Source organism: Ips typographus, linkage group LG4 (genome assembly GCF_016097725.1).
Source record: "Ips typographus isolate SLU linkage group LG4, UJ_Ityp_2.0, whole genome shotgun sequence".
Taxonomy (NCBI): Eukaryota; Metazoa; Arthropoda; class Insecta; order Coleoptera; family Curculionidae; genus Ips; species Ips typographus.
Genome location: NC_138425.1, coordinates 6,537,663 through 6,552,272, shown reverse-complemented (window position 1 = coordinate 6,552,272; position 14,610 = coordinate 6,537,663). Strand labels below are relative to the sequence as shown.

The 14,610-nt window shown below is 33.1% G+C and overlaps 2 protein-coding genes across 6 annotated transcripts in view; one reads left to right on the top strand and one right to left on the bottom strand.

Moving 5' to 3' along the window:
* The window catches only part of LOC145728506 (CUGBP Elav-like family member 1), a 117,676-nt gene extending 115,313 nt beyond the window's left edge, over positions 1-2,363 (top strand). The window contains exons 9-10 of one of the 2 annotated variants that reach the window (XR_014178098.1): positions 137-336; positions 2,150-2,363. The gene's annotated coding sequence lies outside the window, so the exon portion shown is untranslated. The remainder of the gene's footprint in view (positions 1-136; positions 337-2,149) is intronic. The other variant, XM_081978791.1, reaches the window with a different exon arrangement.
* A 4,451-nt stretch (positions 2,364-6,814) lies between these two features.
* Ocrl (Oculocerebrorenal syndrome of Lowe) lies at positions 6,815-14,585 on the bottom strand. Of its 4 annotated transcripts, XM_081978950.1 has the most exons (18): positions 14,229-14,585; positions 13,975-14,155; positions 13,647-13,778; positions 13,495-13,589; positions 13,115-13,236; positions 12,889-13,059; positions 12,668-12,830; positions 12,557-12,610; positions 10,189-10,361; positions 9,960-10,107; positions 9,753-9,901; positions 9,310-9,550; positions 9,149-9,245; positions 8,775-8,986; positions 7,533-7,704; positions 7,330-7,457; positions 7,027-7,275; positions 6,815-6,978 (listed from the first exon to the last, which is right to left on the bottom strand). In XM_081978950.1, exons 1-17 carry the CDS (start codon positions 14,298-14,300, stop codon positions 7,030-7,032), a joined length of 2,556 nt encoding a protein of 851 aa, XP_081835076.1. In that variant the 5' UTR covers positions 14,301-14,585; the 3' UTR covers positions 6,815-6,978; positions 7,027-7,029. The 4 variants fall into 4 exon arrangements, with proteins under 4 accessions (XP_081835076.1, XP_081835075.1, XP_081835077.1 ...); XM_081978949.1 differs by having other exon boundaries at positions 6,815-7,275; XM_081978951.1 differs by having other exon boundaries at positions 6,815-7,275; positions 13,115-13,200.
* Between the last annotated feature and the right edge of the window lie 25 nt (positions 14,586-14,610).

Sequence of the window (14,610 nt, the reverse complement as noted above, 5' to 3'; positions counted from 1 at the left end):
TGTGTTAATATTTTGCAGGGTTATTTGTTCATTGTTTTCGAGGGGTTAAGAGAATAAAACCGAAGTGAGAAACTTTAAAGTATAAGTCAGTTTTGTTCTCTCCGAGCCTCTTTGTACTGACCAAATAATTGTTTAGCCTCTATTTCTACCTGAGCCGAGCTGTTCTAGTGCTGTACCACAATAATTCCGTCATTAATACCACCAGTAAAAATCAGTGTCTACCACAAAAAAAAAACTACCGCTGTGTATCACACCTCCGAAATGGTCGAGAAGTGGCTGTCAACGCCTGTGGCTTCTGTTTCTGTCTACTAATGTTTGTGTTCTTCATTTTATACCGTAAGTGAAACTCATTTTACTAACCACCCCAAATAATTATTTAGCTCTAGCCTAACATAAATAAAAAAAACTCAAAAAAACCGTTAAAAATGTCGCTAATTTTGACCAGAAAATTTACAACTCTGTCCACTATTTTTTATGTGTTTTATGTTGTTTAAATGTCAGTAACCGATGTATTTCTGGGTTATCAGTGAAAAATCGTTCCGTAGCTATTTTGTACTTAAATGTTTTTTGTTTTTTTCCTGTTTATATATTTTACACGTATATTACATATTATTATACAGCTAAAAATAGGGATCTACTGGTACCTCGGTTAATACATTTAAAAAGTATCCAGGAATTATTGTTCATTATCTTAAAACGTTACTACTGCAAAATACAAATAGTAATAATGAATGGAAGAACAAAGTCTTCAATGAAAAAGTTTGCAATTTTATCCAAAGCGATATACATAAAATGTCCTTTTTTTTCTTATGCAGAAGTTTTCAATTTAAGACGAACTTTTTTGTTGTAAATGTCCAGAGTATATTAACGAAAAATTGATTATAAGAAAATAAATACGTATATAATTTTAAATAAAACATTCTGTATGTTTTTGGATTTTTGGAAAGTTTGTAACAAAGTTTGCTTAACATTCTCCTATATCTATCTCTCTATCAGTTTTCTTATTTATGTACTAAATAGAACATTGGTAAAGGTGTTCTTATACAGCGATTTATAACTTTAGAAACCTGAAATTGATGGGTTGGAGTTAGTATGGGTTAGCAAACACTACTGAACTAAATTCAAGTCGAAAAGTTCATATAAACTTGATACCTGGTGTCAAAGTTTAAAAAAAAGTATCGGTTTTTATTAATTCTTACCCATTTTCTTCAGTTGATTGAAATTTGACTGTGATGTTAGTTTGTTATACACGCTAAGTTTAAACTAATTAGAGTGGTAAATCGTGGTTTAAAAGCATATTTATAAAATGCATTATTTTGTAAAAAAACTATATTTAAAATCTTGGAAACGGTAAGAGATAGTGTAGGAGAATGTTAAGTAAACATTATTAGAAACTGACTAAAGTCTACAAATATGCGTACAAAATTGAAATCTAAAAAAAAAAAAACAAAACAATTTTATTTGAAATTATTAGTAAAATATAAAAAAACAAGTAAACTTAATACATTTTCAGTTTTCCGGTCACATTAAGAACCTTTTTGTAAAAATGTTTCTTAGTTTTGAATGCACATTAATACACAGGGCAGTTTGGATTTAGTCACACGTGGATTTTCTTACGCATGTCCAGAAATTTTCTTCAAATTCTAATTTAGTTTAATTCAAAAATCCATAGGCATCTTTTTTTTAGTAGAATTTCACCTGGCAAATAGCGCAAAACCCACGAAAATGTAAACACCGGACGGTCAGCCTGATAAAGAACGAAAACAGGCTTGTTTAATGTCGAAATGCACTTTCTGTGTCTAATTACCAAACAGCCCGAGTGTTTATTTATGTTGAATTTCAATTACGTTTTGACCTCACACTTATCGGTAATTGCTTATTTTACCGGCGCCCGGTTGTTAAACAATATCCAATTAATTTTCGTGCGGGCAGTAAGAAAACAGTTTGTTCACAAAAAACTGCCTGTTATTAACCACAATAACCAAAATTATCAGAAATTTTAACATTATTAAATACTAACAGTTGATTTTTAAGTGAAACTGAAGGGGGTGAAACATTTTTTACCATTACAGCCTTTTTAAAATATATTATTTTATAAACAACAAAATTCAAGTGTAAACAAATTATAATACGTTTTTACTTAATATAGGTTGCCAGTGGAAATGTTGGCTGAACTTAACTCAAAAGACTGGACTTGATTCAGGTGAAGCTGCCCTAAGCTTTGCTGGATAAGATTTTAGCTGGAGCCTTAACGGGTTGATTGGAGAAAATTGAAAACTGCGTGAAAACACGAGAAGTAGGTAAAGAAATATGATGAGAAAATGGCTGTGTATAAAAAATTGAATAAAGTGTAATGTAAACAGGTTTCGTATTTTATTTGTAACTATATTTTTAGGCTGTCTGGTGCTTTTAACAAAATAAAATTATTACATAAAAAATTAAATATTAAAGTATAACCAGTTATATGATGACCGATGAATGAGTGTAATAATCCGGTCAATATTGGTAAGAAAGTAAATAATTTGTTCCGCTCGGTACTTTAAAATTGATGGTCATAAAATATGTAAATACCGCCATATTTTCATCACACAAACCATAAAAGAAAAATTTAATTGTCAATACTTTCTCTGCATTTAACGATCGTTAATAAAAAGTCACCTATTATAGGAACCTGGTATAAAGTATTGACTAACACTCAATTTTATGTAATTAATTATTCAAGAGACAAACGTTTGTCACGAATGTGCCATTACGTGCAAAAACAATTTCCAAAGTAAAAGCGATATGTGGTAGTTGTTTGACATAGACCACGGTATATAATTTACCAGCAAAAGGTATTATTTTCTAGATTAGTGGACATATATTGGAAAACAACCTCTGAACCATAATTAACTTCAAATAAAACGAAAACCGCCGACTTCAAAGGAATAATACAAAAACGAAGGAAAAGATCTGTCGACAAGATAGTTACGTATGCATGTGTGTCCCAAAAGGCTGAACGTTTCCATAAGGTATGAACCTAGTTTTCGATATTGTGCTTGTAAACGCAAAGGCGCATTTGACTAACAAATGGACACTATGAATACTTTATCAGGCTGGACGATCTACACTTCATTTCTTGGCGTCAGCATTAAATACATATTTAGTTGCAGTGTGCTGCAAAAAGGGTCATTGAAGCTTTTTACTATTGTTCTAGTATAGCAGGGACTCTAAACAAAATGTCATAAAACAGGCAAAATTCCCCTTGGGTGACTCACCAACCGATTTTTAAATAGGCCAGAAGCTAATTGCTTAGGTTTGGACCACACTAGTGGTTACAGAGGCAGATGAAAAGTATAATTAACCATCAGGTGTTTAAAAGTGTCCTCTAATGTATAGGTTTCGCAATAGTAACGCATTAGAACACGAGACAAAGGGTTTTCAACACTGATGACGTCCTACCCCGCACACAGAATTTTCCTGGAAACAAGCAAAACGAAAACTGCCGCAAACTTCCGCACCTTTATCTATGAAATGAATTATTAAACCGTTCGGAAAAAATATATTTGGTAATCTAAGCCCAATCCTGATGGATGGGTTCATAAATAAACCGATATAGCCCTCATCTCTTCCTGTTAACGTGTCATAACGACTCGCCGGTCAAGTTATGGATGGCCAGGAATTTCACGAACGGACCTGGGGAACTTCTACATATTCTCTATGGTGATGAGGGTATGAAGGCATGTTTAAAGACGAAAATTATCAACGACCTAATCATAAATATTCTAATATACAGATTGTCATGTATAGTACCCGTACCGTATAAAGTGAGTGATAATTTCATATTTAAAAACGTCCTACCATGAATTCACAGTGACGACCTAATAATTGTAACGTGATGCAATTTAAATATTTACTAACGAGATGAAGCTAAATAAATATAATTAATGTCAAAACACAAGAAACAGCACTTTTTTTCTGTTTGTTTAATTGGTATTACACTAATATATACAGGGTGTCCCGCGAGGTAAGAGACAAAATTTTAATATGTGTTCTTTAGGTCAATTTGTGTCAAAAATGTTTTATAAACATCTCTGCAAATGCTTCCTTAGCAAGATTTGATTTTTTTTAAATTTAATAGTGTTATTGTGCCAAAAAATACAATGCTATATAATAATAATTATCTCCAGTAAAGAAGTATATTAAACACATATGAAGAGTTTAGTGTATGTAGAGAAATCACATACCACGGCTAAACTGCTTCATGAAATTAATAAAATCGCTAACAAACTAAAATAACTACCGTTGGGAAAAAATGGGGAAGATATCAGTCACATCATTAAAAAGGCTAAACTATGCTTACAATGTGAAGGTGGACACTTTGAAAAATTATTGTAAACCGTTTTTTTCACAGTAGTAGTAGTATTTTTTTTTATTAAATTATTATTTTGTAATTATTGTAGTTTCCGGCACAATAACACTATTAAATTTAAAAAAAAATCATGTTTATAGGACATTTTCGACTCGAATTCACCTAAAAAACATATAGTGATTTTTTGTCCCTTACCTCGCGGGACACCCTGTATATATCTAAGCTCCAAGAACAATCGACGTGTGTCAGAGGTCTTTTATCTTTATTATCTAAACTCATTCACACCACTGAGTGTTCCTATTGGGTGGTCTATAGTAGGTATTTCCTAGCAGACTGTATAACTACACCTCATTCATATAAATTCTGTCATCAGTGTCATGTGAGATAAAAACGAACCATATCAGTCCATCTCTTCTAATAATGAAACTTAGGAAAATTCAAGACGTTTCAAATTTAAATTCAATTACGACTGTAAATTTGTGATATACCCGGTGTCCAACACAACTGCATACTTTTGCAAAGTGTTCTTGTGCTTTTACTAATAATTATTGCAAGACTGGTTGATACTTTGATAGAGTTATTAGCCAAAGATGCGTTTCAGAAATGTATAGATGAGCCGTTAATTTAAAAAGTGTTTAAAATATAAAAAAAATATAAGTAAGAAATAACTGCCATAAACTATACTTGGACATGTGAAAAAATAAAATAATTAGAATGGAAAGATTTTGGTTTTATTTATTCCTGCTAGTCAACATACTTACCTTATACTTCACAGCTTTCGTTTCATAAGAATTGGTTTCGTGTTCGTGTTAAAATTCTATTATTGTGTTTGTTTTAGTTTGCTACTTAATTTGTTATATTAATTAATGTGAACAATTATTTTAGTACAAAATAAAATGCTTTGAGTAACAATGTTTGGTTTTCATTGCCCTTTTTAAATATCCTCTCCTCAAAAACTAAGAATACCTGCTACGTCGCTAAGCTCCAGATAAAAATCCAATTTTTACAGAAAACCAGGCATATTATTAGGAGAGCAGAAGCGCAATGAGGTACATTTTAGTTAATTCTAATACTTGCGGCATTCGCCAATTGTCAAGAAAACTAAATTTACCTCCTGCTATTTCTGTGCCCCTGATGAAAAATCCAATTTTTACAGAAAACCAGGCATATTATTAGGAGAGCAGAAGCGCAATGAGGTACATTTTAGTTAATTCCAATACTTGCGGCATTCGCCAATTGTCAAGAAAACTAAATTTACCTCCTGCTACTTCTGTGCCCCTGATGAAAAATCCAATTTTTACAGAAAACCAGGCATATTATTAGGAGAGCAGAAGCGCAATGAGGTACATTTTAGTTAATTCTAATACTTGCGGCATTCGCCAATTGTCAAGAAAACTAAATTTACCTCCTGCTACTTCTGTGTCCCTGATGAAAAATCCAATTTTTACAGAAAACCAGGCATATTATTAGGAGAGCAGAAGCGCAATGAGGTACATTTTAGTTAATTCTAATACTTGCGGCATTCGCCAATTGTCAAGAAAACTAAATTTACCTCCTGCTACTTCTGTGCCCCTGATGAAAAATCCAATTTTTACAGAAAACCAGGCATATTATTAGGAGAGCAGAAGCGCAATGAGGTACATTTTAGTTAATTCTAATACTTGCGGCATTCGCCAATTGTCAAGAAAACTAAATTTACCTCCTGCTACTTCTGTGCCCCTGATGAAAAATCCAATTTACACAGAAAACCAGGCATCTAGACTGAAATACTTTCAAAGTTATGAAGTAGAAAAAGTTGTTCTTGAAACGTTCACACACCTATCTGAAATTCAAATATCCGTTTCCTACACCTAGACGACGACCGTTAAAGCCCGCCAGGGCATTATGAATTTTAATTCAGGTCGTGTCACGTATTGTATTTCCTGTGTCGATTCCGCCGCCATTTACGACTCAAACGAAACAATTCGGTTCGATATCGATATGAATTTTAAATTCACCTTCGTAACTTTGCCTAATATAAAAGTAGACAACAGTGATAGCTTGATTAAGAAAGACTAAAGTAAAATATGGAAGTTTGGACCGACTCAAATTAGGTAGATGCAAATATTCAAACATGATAAGCTGATTTATTTCTCTAGAATGTTAAAAACACCCCAACTTTAAATGTTGTACCTGGACATACAAGCTGAAGAACAAAAGAACACTTTAGACCTGGAAGATTTAAGAATGGTCCAGACAAAGACTGAGCGTCTTTAAAAGCTTCAGAAGCCACACAAGTTAGTCTACTGAATGACCACCACTTCATCAGAGAGTCTGAAATTATGTCCCATCAGCTTTGGCAGACAGGCACATGTCACTTATAAAGCTTTTTACCCTCTGCACCTGAAGCATTAGTTCAGCATTTCCATATCTCCATAATACTTTCCAGTTGTTTAATAATTGCAAGTGACTAATTAAAACAAGTATTGTTAGAAAATTTATTATTTACTTATGTTGCGACTATAGTTAACAGCTAAAAATACTGGCAATAAATTAAAAAAAATTAAACATGTACATTTTTCTAAACTAGTTTCAAATTATTGTTATTCCAAAGCTCTTTTACCTCAAGGACTAGTTAAAACACTATACTAGTACCGATGTAGTTGTCAAGATTATTCTAACTAAGAAATGCATACAGGTTACTTGGACACTAATGATGAGCTTAAATCGTTCATAAGAAAATTGTACACAAAACTAGCTTTGCCTCGGCTAGCTTGAGGTTTAGAGTTTCGCACTTGATCTCTGAGTAGTATGTCTCCGAAAAGAGATGACAACGCTTTTGCATCATATCCATTATCGTTACTATATTTCTGGAGCTCTTGCAAAAACATGCAAATGTAGATGAATACTGATCGATGTACGTCATTTAGTTTTTGAAGAATTAACTACAATTATTACATTCTTAAGTTATAAATGTTCCAAATTAGATCAAAAATTACCTGTCGACAATTTTCAAAATTATTAGAAGCCGCTATGCAGACATCCTGAAGTTCATAAGGTATAACCGGTTCTTTAATGTATGACAAAAACAACAGTAAAGTCTCTGCAACTGCTTGAGGGGTGCCAGCTAAAATATTCGTTAAGGATTTCATCACTAAATCTACATTTCAAGTTAATCAGAGTTTCAGCGTGAAAAGGATACGAATTGGATCTTGTGATCCACAATCCAACCAATCTCTGATCCGTATAAGTTCTTCATGTAACGCGCATGACTCAAACAAGTCTCTAGTTTTCATTCCATGTCTATATAAATAATCTACTAACAACCATAACTCTCTAGGCACTGAATAACGTATTTGAGATTTACCACCACTCTGCAATATATTTGAATAAAGCTGCAGTTTGATACGTTAATAGACACTTTAAGTGGCAGGAAAACGTAATACGTAATACTCAAGATGACGTACGTATTTAAGGATTTTCCGTTTATGTTAAAACTGGCTTTAAGTTTGTTTTAAGTTTTACCTTACACGGTATACGCTAAGTCGGGAGTTGGAGTCGGGAAGGACATCTGTTAACCTCGTGTTTCTCTTGAATTTTCTTTGATTTTTGCTGTTTATTTTGTGTACTGTAGACGTTCTAGTGGTTTTCTTTGTATGTTATGTACTTATAACACTAGATGTATGTTACATAAAGGATGACATTTTTGAAATTGTCATTGTCAATTCCCACTCGGAAGATGAAGACGACTTGGATGATTTGCTGCTTATGCACTTGTATAATGAAAATAATATAGTGATGAGAAGAAAAGAGCTCTATGGCTCTCCGATCTCTTCGGCTCTTCACATGGGTTTTGCCCATACACTTCTCTTGCCAAATGTAAATCTAAAGCTGGATTCATAGTTCTAGTTCCGCAAGAAGTAAGAAGTAATCAGTAAGCTGCAGTAAAAATAAACAATATACTTGTAACACTCTAATTCATAGTTTGACAAATAAGCAGCAAGAAATGAAGCATTTTTATTTCTTACCCTGCTCCTTACTGCTTCCGGCATAGACGACTGGTCTATATATACGTCATAACACGTTGGGGTTATGTTATTCCTTTTTTTTTTATACTAAAGTCGAACTATGAATTGACATGGCTACTTTTTACTTCTTGCGGAATTAGAACTATGAATCTAGCTTTACTCTTTTGTAAATCTAAAGTGTAATTTAAAATCTGATTGTTCCATGTTTGGTTAGAAAAATGATATGAATCATAAAACGTTGATTGACAGAAACCTGTTTACGGGTTGCGTATAACGTACACGTTATAGCCCGTAAAGTTGCGTTACATCGCAATACGTTAAAGCCGTTTTCCGTTATTTTCGCCTGTGCAGGTGGTGAAATAACGTATTACGTATAAGGTTTTGCTGCCACTTAATCTTAATATGAGGAGACTTACAACAAAACTCCACTCTTCCTCACTCAAACTCATAATAGGAGCCTGCATCTTAACTAAAGTAAGCAATGATTGTGTAAAGCAAGATTTCTGGCACTTTCCATTCACAGTAATAAACATATCTTTACCACCTTTAAGGTGCAACACTAAAATATCATAAAGCGTTTCCAGGTCGGTTTCTAGGTTTACTTCTAACCGAATTTTACAGGTTTCTCCTATAACATTATTAGTTGTTGAAAATGTAACAGATAAACGCAGTGTGTCCTAAATTAGTTACAAATAAATTCAGGATTTAATTACTTGTATTTTTAAATAGTAAAGCTGAAACAATTATTGGTTTTAAATCGATAGGACACACTGTATATATTTATTGTTACCCGGATTTATATTGCCGCAATAAGGCAAGATCCTTAACCAGTCTTTACAGTAGGAGGTATCGTCGAATTTATTAATAAATGCAAACTCGGCAGGTACCTAATTTTAACAGCACTAAATCAAATAACTCTGAAAGTATTTGAAAAGCAGTCAATTAACTCACCACTCCAGTATTGGCAATAATAATTTCTTTGGATTGAGGCTCTCTGAATCGCACCAATTCAAACGTAACCTCAGTTTGATCCACCATCACTTGAGGCAGAAACTCATTTTCGTGCTTATCCATTTTTTTCAGCAGATCTTCGTGTACTTTTCGATACTTTAAGGGGTCGACGACGCTAATTTCCGACTTGAACAATGCGCTAACTGGTTTGTGATCGCTTATTTTTAAATCCATATGGCTTCTGCAAGTCACCAAGTATATTTAAAGAAGTATTCCATTTTTGGTTGTAAAGTATACACAAAGTCAGAGTCTCAATGAGCTTTAATCATGTGTTACCCTAGATTTTGCTTGTTAAGGCATCTTCAGACGCATTTTTATTAAAACGAGGGCTGTCTCCCAAGCATATTGTTGCACTCATTAAGATAACAATCTATAGCAAATACCTATAGCAAACTTGATGTATGCCCCTCCCACGCCACAATATTCGATCAGTCCAAGCAGGAGGCCGAGCTTTTTCGCTAGTATCGTAAACGTCCGTAAACAAATCAAATTTATAAGTAGGCTGAAATGTTATATTTCCTTCTTCGTAATCCTGGCAACATACAATTTTTAGCACATCAAACAGGTATATAACAAAACAAAGACCTCACCAATAAAACATTACCACGTTCTCGTTGTTGACTCAACTGATCCACTTTTAAGAGAGTGTCATACTCTTTTTGAGTCACTAAAGTTCGTACATGATTGGTCGACAGGTCAGTGATACGATAGTTTAAGTCACCCAACCAATAGATTTGTCTTGAATTAAAAAAAAACAGCCAAATAGTAATTAAATCCATTAAAGTGCATGATAAGAGCATAAGTCATGCTGGGGCTTACTCATGGTCTTTTATCGATTGGGGATTTCTTCTAAAATTAACTCGAGCGTTGATATCTTTGTAATCCTGATTGCGTCGTTCGAACTCATCGACATGAGCCGCCAAGTGACAATTTACGAAACATAGCGATGTGTTGTGCAGTTCTAATCGTACTGCAACCCCACCTTTGTTACCCTGTTAAAATGATTTTTGCTGTAAAGTAGCTAGGAAAAGTGTTTTGTAGAAGGTTAGTTTAATGTAGGACAAGCTGTTTGTTGAATTCTAAGAATCTCAAACAGAACATTATCAATGTGTTTGAGTGCTCACAAATGTATTCATTTAAGGCAGATAACCAAAATTGAGAAAAAATTGATATTTATTTTTTTTAGTTTTTACACTTTGGAAAAATTTGGAAAGCAGGAACAGATTATGAAAACAGTTTTCCCATTCTCCCACTCATAATTCTTTTATTAAATATTCCCAGATATTTATCAAGTTAATATATTATCACAAGTGAGGTGTGTTCTAATGAAACAAAAGATAAGTAAGAAAAAATGGTATACTGCCTAAGTGCCTAAATAAAGCAAAGGCTACTAAAATTCGCCAAAAAAATATATGAGAATTGCTTGACCTCAGCCAATTGGTAAAATGTCAGATATAGTCCGTTCAGTGACTTCTGACTGTTGCGTCACAATCAACGTATGTCGGCGATTAAAAATGTGATGGACAATGTCAAAATGATTATAATTTTAGGTTATAACTTAAGACAGGAGCTGCAATAATTATGTAATAGTCTGTGATTGAGCAGTTGGCGGTATGATTTACACAGCAGAAATCATAGCCGTTTACTAAGTTTTCTTTCAGTTTGTGATTTCGGATCCAAACCAATATAGTTTATTGGACCTACCAACAATTAAACAATTTTTAGAACGTTTTTAAAAGGTTTTCAATAGCATTTAGAAACACCGCCATTTTTAAAATAGTTAGTAGATACCTATGGGCAATTTAAAACAGTTATAGAAAGGTTTAGGAGACTTGTAGAGGGCTCTGGCAAATTTTAGAAAGTCTCTAACCCATTTAAAACGATCCTAGAGACCTCTGTTAATTTAAAAATAACCTTTTTAGGTTCTCAGTAGCATTTAGAGGTTCATGCAACGTTCAAAATGGTCCTAGAGGCCTCTGGCAATTTAAAACAATTCTAGGAAGGTTTAAAACACTTGTAGAACCCGCTGGCACTTTTTAAGGTTCTCAGTAGCATTTAGAGGTCTGTGGCACTTTCAAAATGACCCTAGAGGACCCTGGCAATTTGAATCAAGTAAATTTTTCAATCCACTTTTTACTTTTGGAAATAGTCTATGTGTCTATGAAGAAAGGATTTGTTCCTGAATGGCATTTTGGACACAAAACTGCTCTATTTGAGAATATTTCCCTTATGCGTTAAATGTCCCATATGAGCAGCTGCATTTTCACCAGACTGACAGCGATTATTTCCCTCAACGATGGTAACGTTATAGAAAAAGAAAGGTATTAATAAACGGTAATTCAATAATTTTCGGAAAAATTACAGCTATAATTTGACGTCGTCATGGAATCATAATAATGCCACTGTACGATTGGTTTATTTAATGTGGTTAATGTCCAAATATACTTGAACCTAAACTATCATGAAAATTATTGGTAATTGTAAAGCTCTCGTGGTATAACCCCCGAAATTACCACGACGGTAACGACAGTTAAAAACAAGGTTCAACTGGTTTCCTTATGGTCATGCAGTTTTGAGGTTTTCATGCAAAAATTATCGGTATGTTTTTATGAACGTGATAATAACATCAAAATAACCTGACCGCTATTGAACCACCAAACTAACAATAGCTGGTACTATCACTGATTAGCTCTATAACATTTACAGGTTACTAACCAACTTCAAGTGTAAACGTTTACGCTAATGGTTCAATGGAGCAAATTTCCTTTTTAATCTTTGTCTAGTGAAATGGGATAAGGGATGTGACGCGACAGTCAGAAGTAACTTAACAAAACTTATTTTTATATTAATTACATCAGTGAGCATACTCAATCCAACTAAAATATTTTTAATGGGGGTTTTATAAAAATATAGACAATATTTTAGTTGAATTGGACTATGTTGCTAAATTTTCAAAACTTTCCTACTTGAACTTTTTCTTTCTTATTTTTCATCATGAGACAACCTTTATACTTAGATATTTTTAGTAAAAAATACACTTTAAATATAAATGCATCTAAAAACATTAAATTGAAAGTCACAACTAATCTACAAAAATCTAAGAAACCCATAAGAGTCCAAGTTAGTATCAAACTTAGCACTTTATCAGTAAAAACTCCAGGCTCATAAAACCAAGCATTATAATTACCAACCAAAACCTGCCATTATAAACATTTAACTTTCTGTATAAATAGTCTCTTTCCTAAACAGAAAGCATGTTTTATTCAGCTACATTTTAAATCAAAACAATTTTGCTTACCATTTTGCCCAAAAGTCCAGTTCCCACTGTATCACAAGAAACATTTTTCACATGTGGATAATGCTGATTATTAACCACCACAGCCAGCTGCATTCCAACCAACCTGGCCAATGCAACCAGCCTATATTTTGCTTTGGGGTTTAAGCCATCCATCACAAACTTTCTGGTTTAATAGTGTGTAATTTAGGGCAAGTACGGTTTTAAAAAAACTGTTCACTTACTGCCACTCAGCTTCTCGTGGTGTGTCATTAAAAATAAAAGCTTCTTTGCTAAGATCAATTTCTTGAAAACCCACTGCATACAAATCAGGTGGGTTTTCATCACAACTCAGCCAAGGCCTGAGTGATGTTGAGGGTGCTTGACCATTTACATTCCAAGTTCCCACAAAAATTCTGTGACAAAAACAAATATGTAAAAACAAATCAAATGTAACTGAAAAAAACATACGTAAACTCCTGCTTCTCAGTGAATTCTGATTCTCTTAATTTGAGCTGGTATTTCAGTAAGGATTCCCTGTTGAAAGCAGTTTGGCCCTGAGATAAACCCTCTCTAATTAAGACAAATTCTGACTGAAAAAATGTCATTATGTTAACCCCATTCCCAGTTTATTATACATGGTTGACAATAGTTGGTTAACTTTTTTAAAATAACATATCTTATAATCCTAGATAAATTTTATCTGAACAACTGTTCAAAACTGATTAAATTTAATCAGATAAATTTTATCACCAGTGTGATGTAAACAGTAATGTACTTATCTCAAAATATGCAACAGTAGTCATTACTGGGTAATAAAATTTGTGTAAATACAATATGTTTGTACATACTTGATCAGATATAGGATCAGAATTCCTAGAAGACTGGTTAATAGTGCCAAAGTACTTTTCCAGCCAGGTGAAATTAGGTTTGCTATTAGACACCACTAAAATTGAATTATTTTTTACCTAAAATAATCACCTAAATTATTAATAAAACTAACCTTCCTTAGCTTTAATTAACTCAGCTGCAAAACTTCCACTTTCTTTACCAACCTCTATATTAAATTCATATTTGTTCTGCTTATACTTTACAATTAAAATCACATAATTTTGTCCTTCTGAAGGACCAGTTTCTGAAAAAATTTATCATAAACTTAAATTAGTATGTACCATCTTAAATAACCATTCATTAAGCAAGAAAAGTTTTAGGGTATGCTTTAAGGACTACAATAATTATATCCTTATTGGACCCTGAGGAATCAAATTATGCCTTAGAACCTTGCTTCAATCCTCTTTCCTATTGAAAGTTTATTTACATACATTACTCACCACAGGAAAAATTCTGGTCTATAGGAATTATTGTTTCTATTGATAAATCTGAAAAATTAACTGGAGGATTCTTGGAGGACACCAGTACAAAAAATGCATGAGACTTATTGTACTCTACTAAAGCTAGTATTCTATTGGTATTATTTGAGGGGGCCCCCACTACTGATACATTTAAGTGAATCTGTGTTTTGTTATTAAGGATTCAATCACCACCAAATGCTTCAGTGTAGTGTAAAACAGTCATAAAAGGATACACTTCGAACTACCTCAGCAGCTAAAAATTTGGCTTGAACTATGTTATACACGTCTTGGTGGCTAGCTAACATGATTTGTCCGGTTAATGACTGTTATTCTAATTCGATTAAGGAAAGAGATTTCTAAGTATTACACCTCTTTTATAGTAATCAAACAAATAATATATCCAAAGGACTAGAAAAATTTAAATAAACACATTACATGGGTTATGCAATAACGAACCATTTGGAACAGGGGTGGTGTTGAATTCCAGTTTTATTTAATTGATATTTATAAAAATTCCCAGGTAGTTATTTTGCGAAATTAAAATAAAACCAATTAAAAAGTTAATAAATTACAGGCTAAACACAAACACTGCCCAAGTGACAAGACAATGTCAGT

Excerpts from the sequence above, each read along its gene's own strand:
- Ocrl (XM_081978949.1), bottom strand. The coding sequence starts at position 14,300 with ATGTTAGCTAGCCACCAAGACGTGTATAACATAGTTCAAGCCAAATTT. Across the intron at positions 13,590-13,646 it reads GTTAATTAAAGCTAAGGAAG|TGGTGTCTAATAGCAAACCT; the intron begins GTTAGTTTTATT and ends ATTCAATTTTAG. Across the intron at positions 10,362-12,556 it reads ATAATGGCAGGTTTTGGTTG|GGTAACAAAGGTGGGGTTGC; the intron begins GTAATTATAATG and ends TCATTTTAACAG.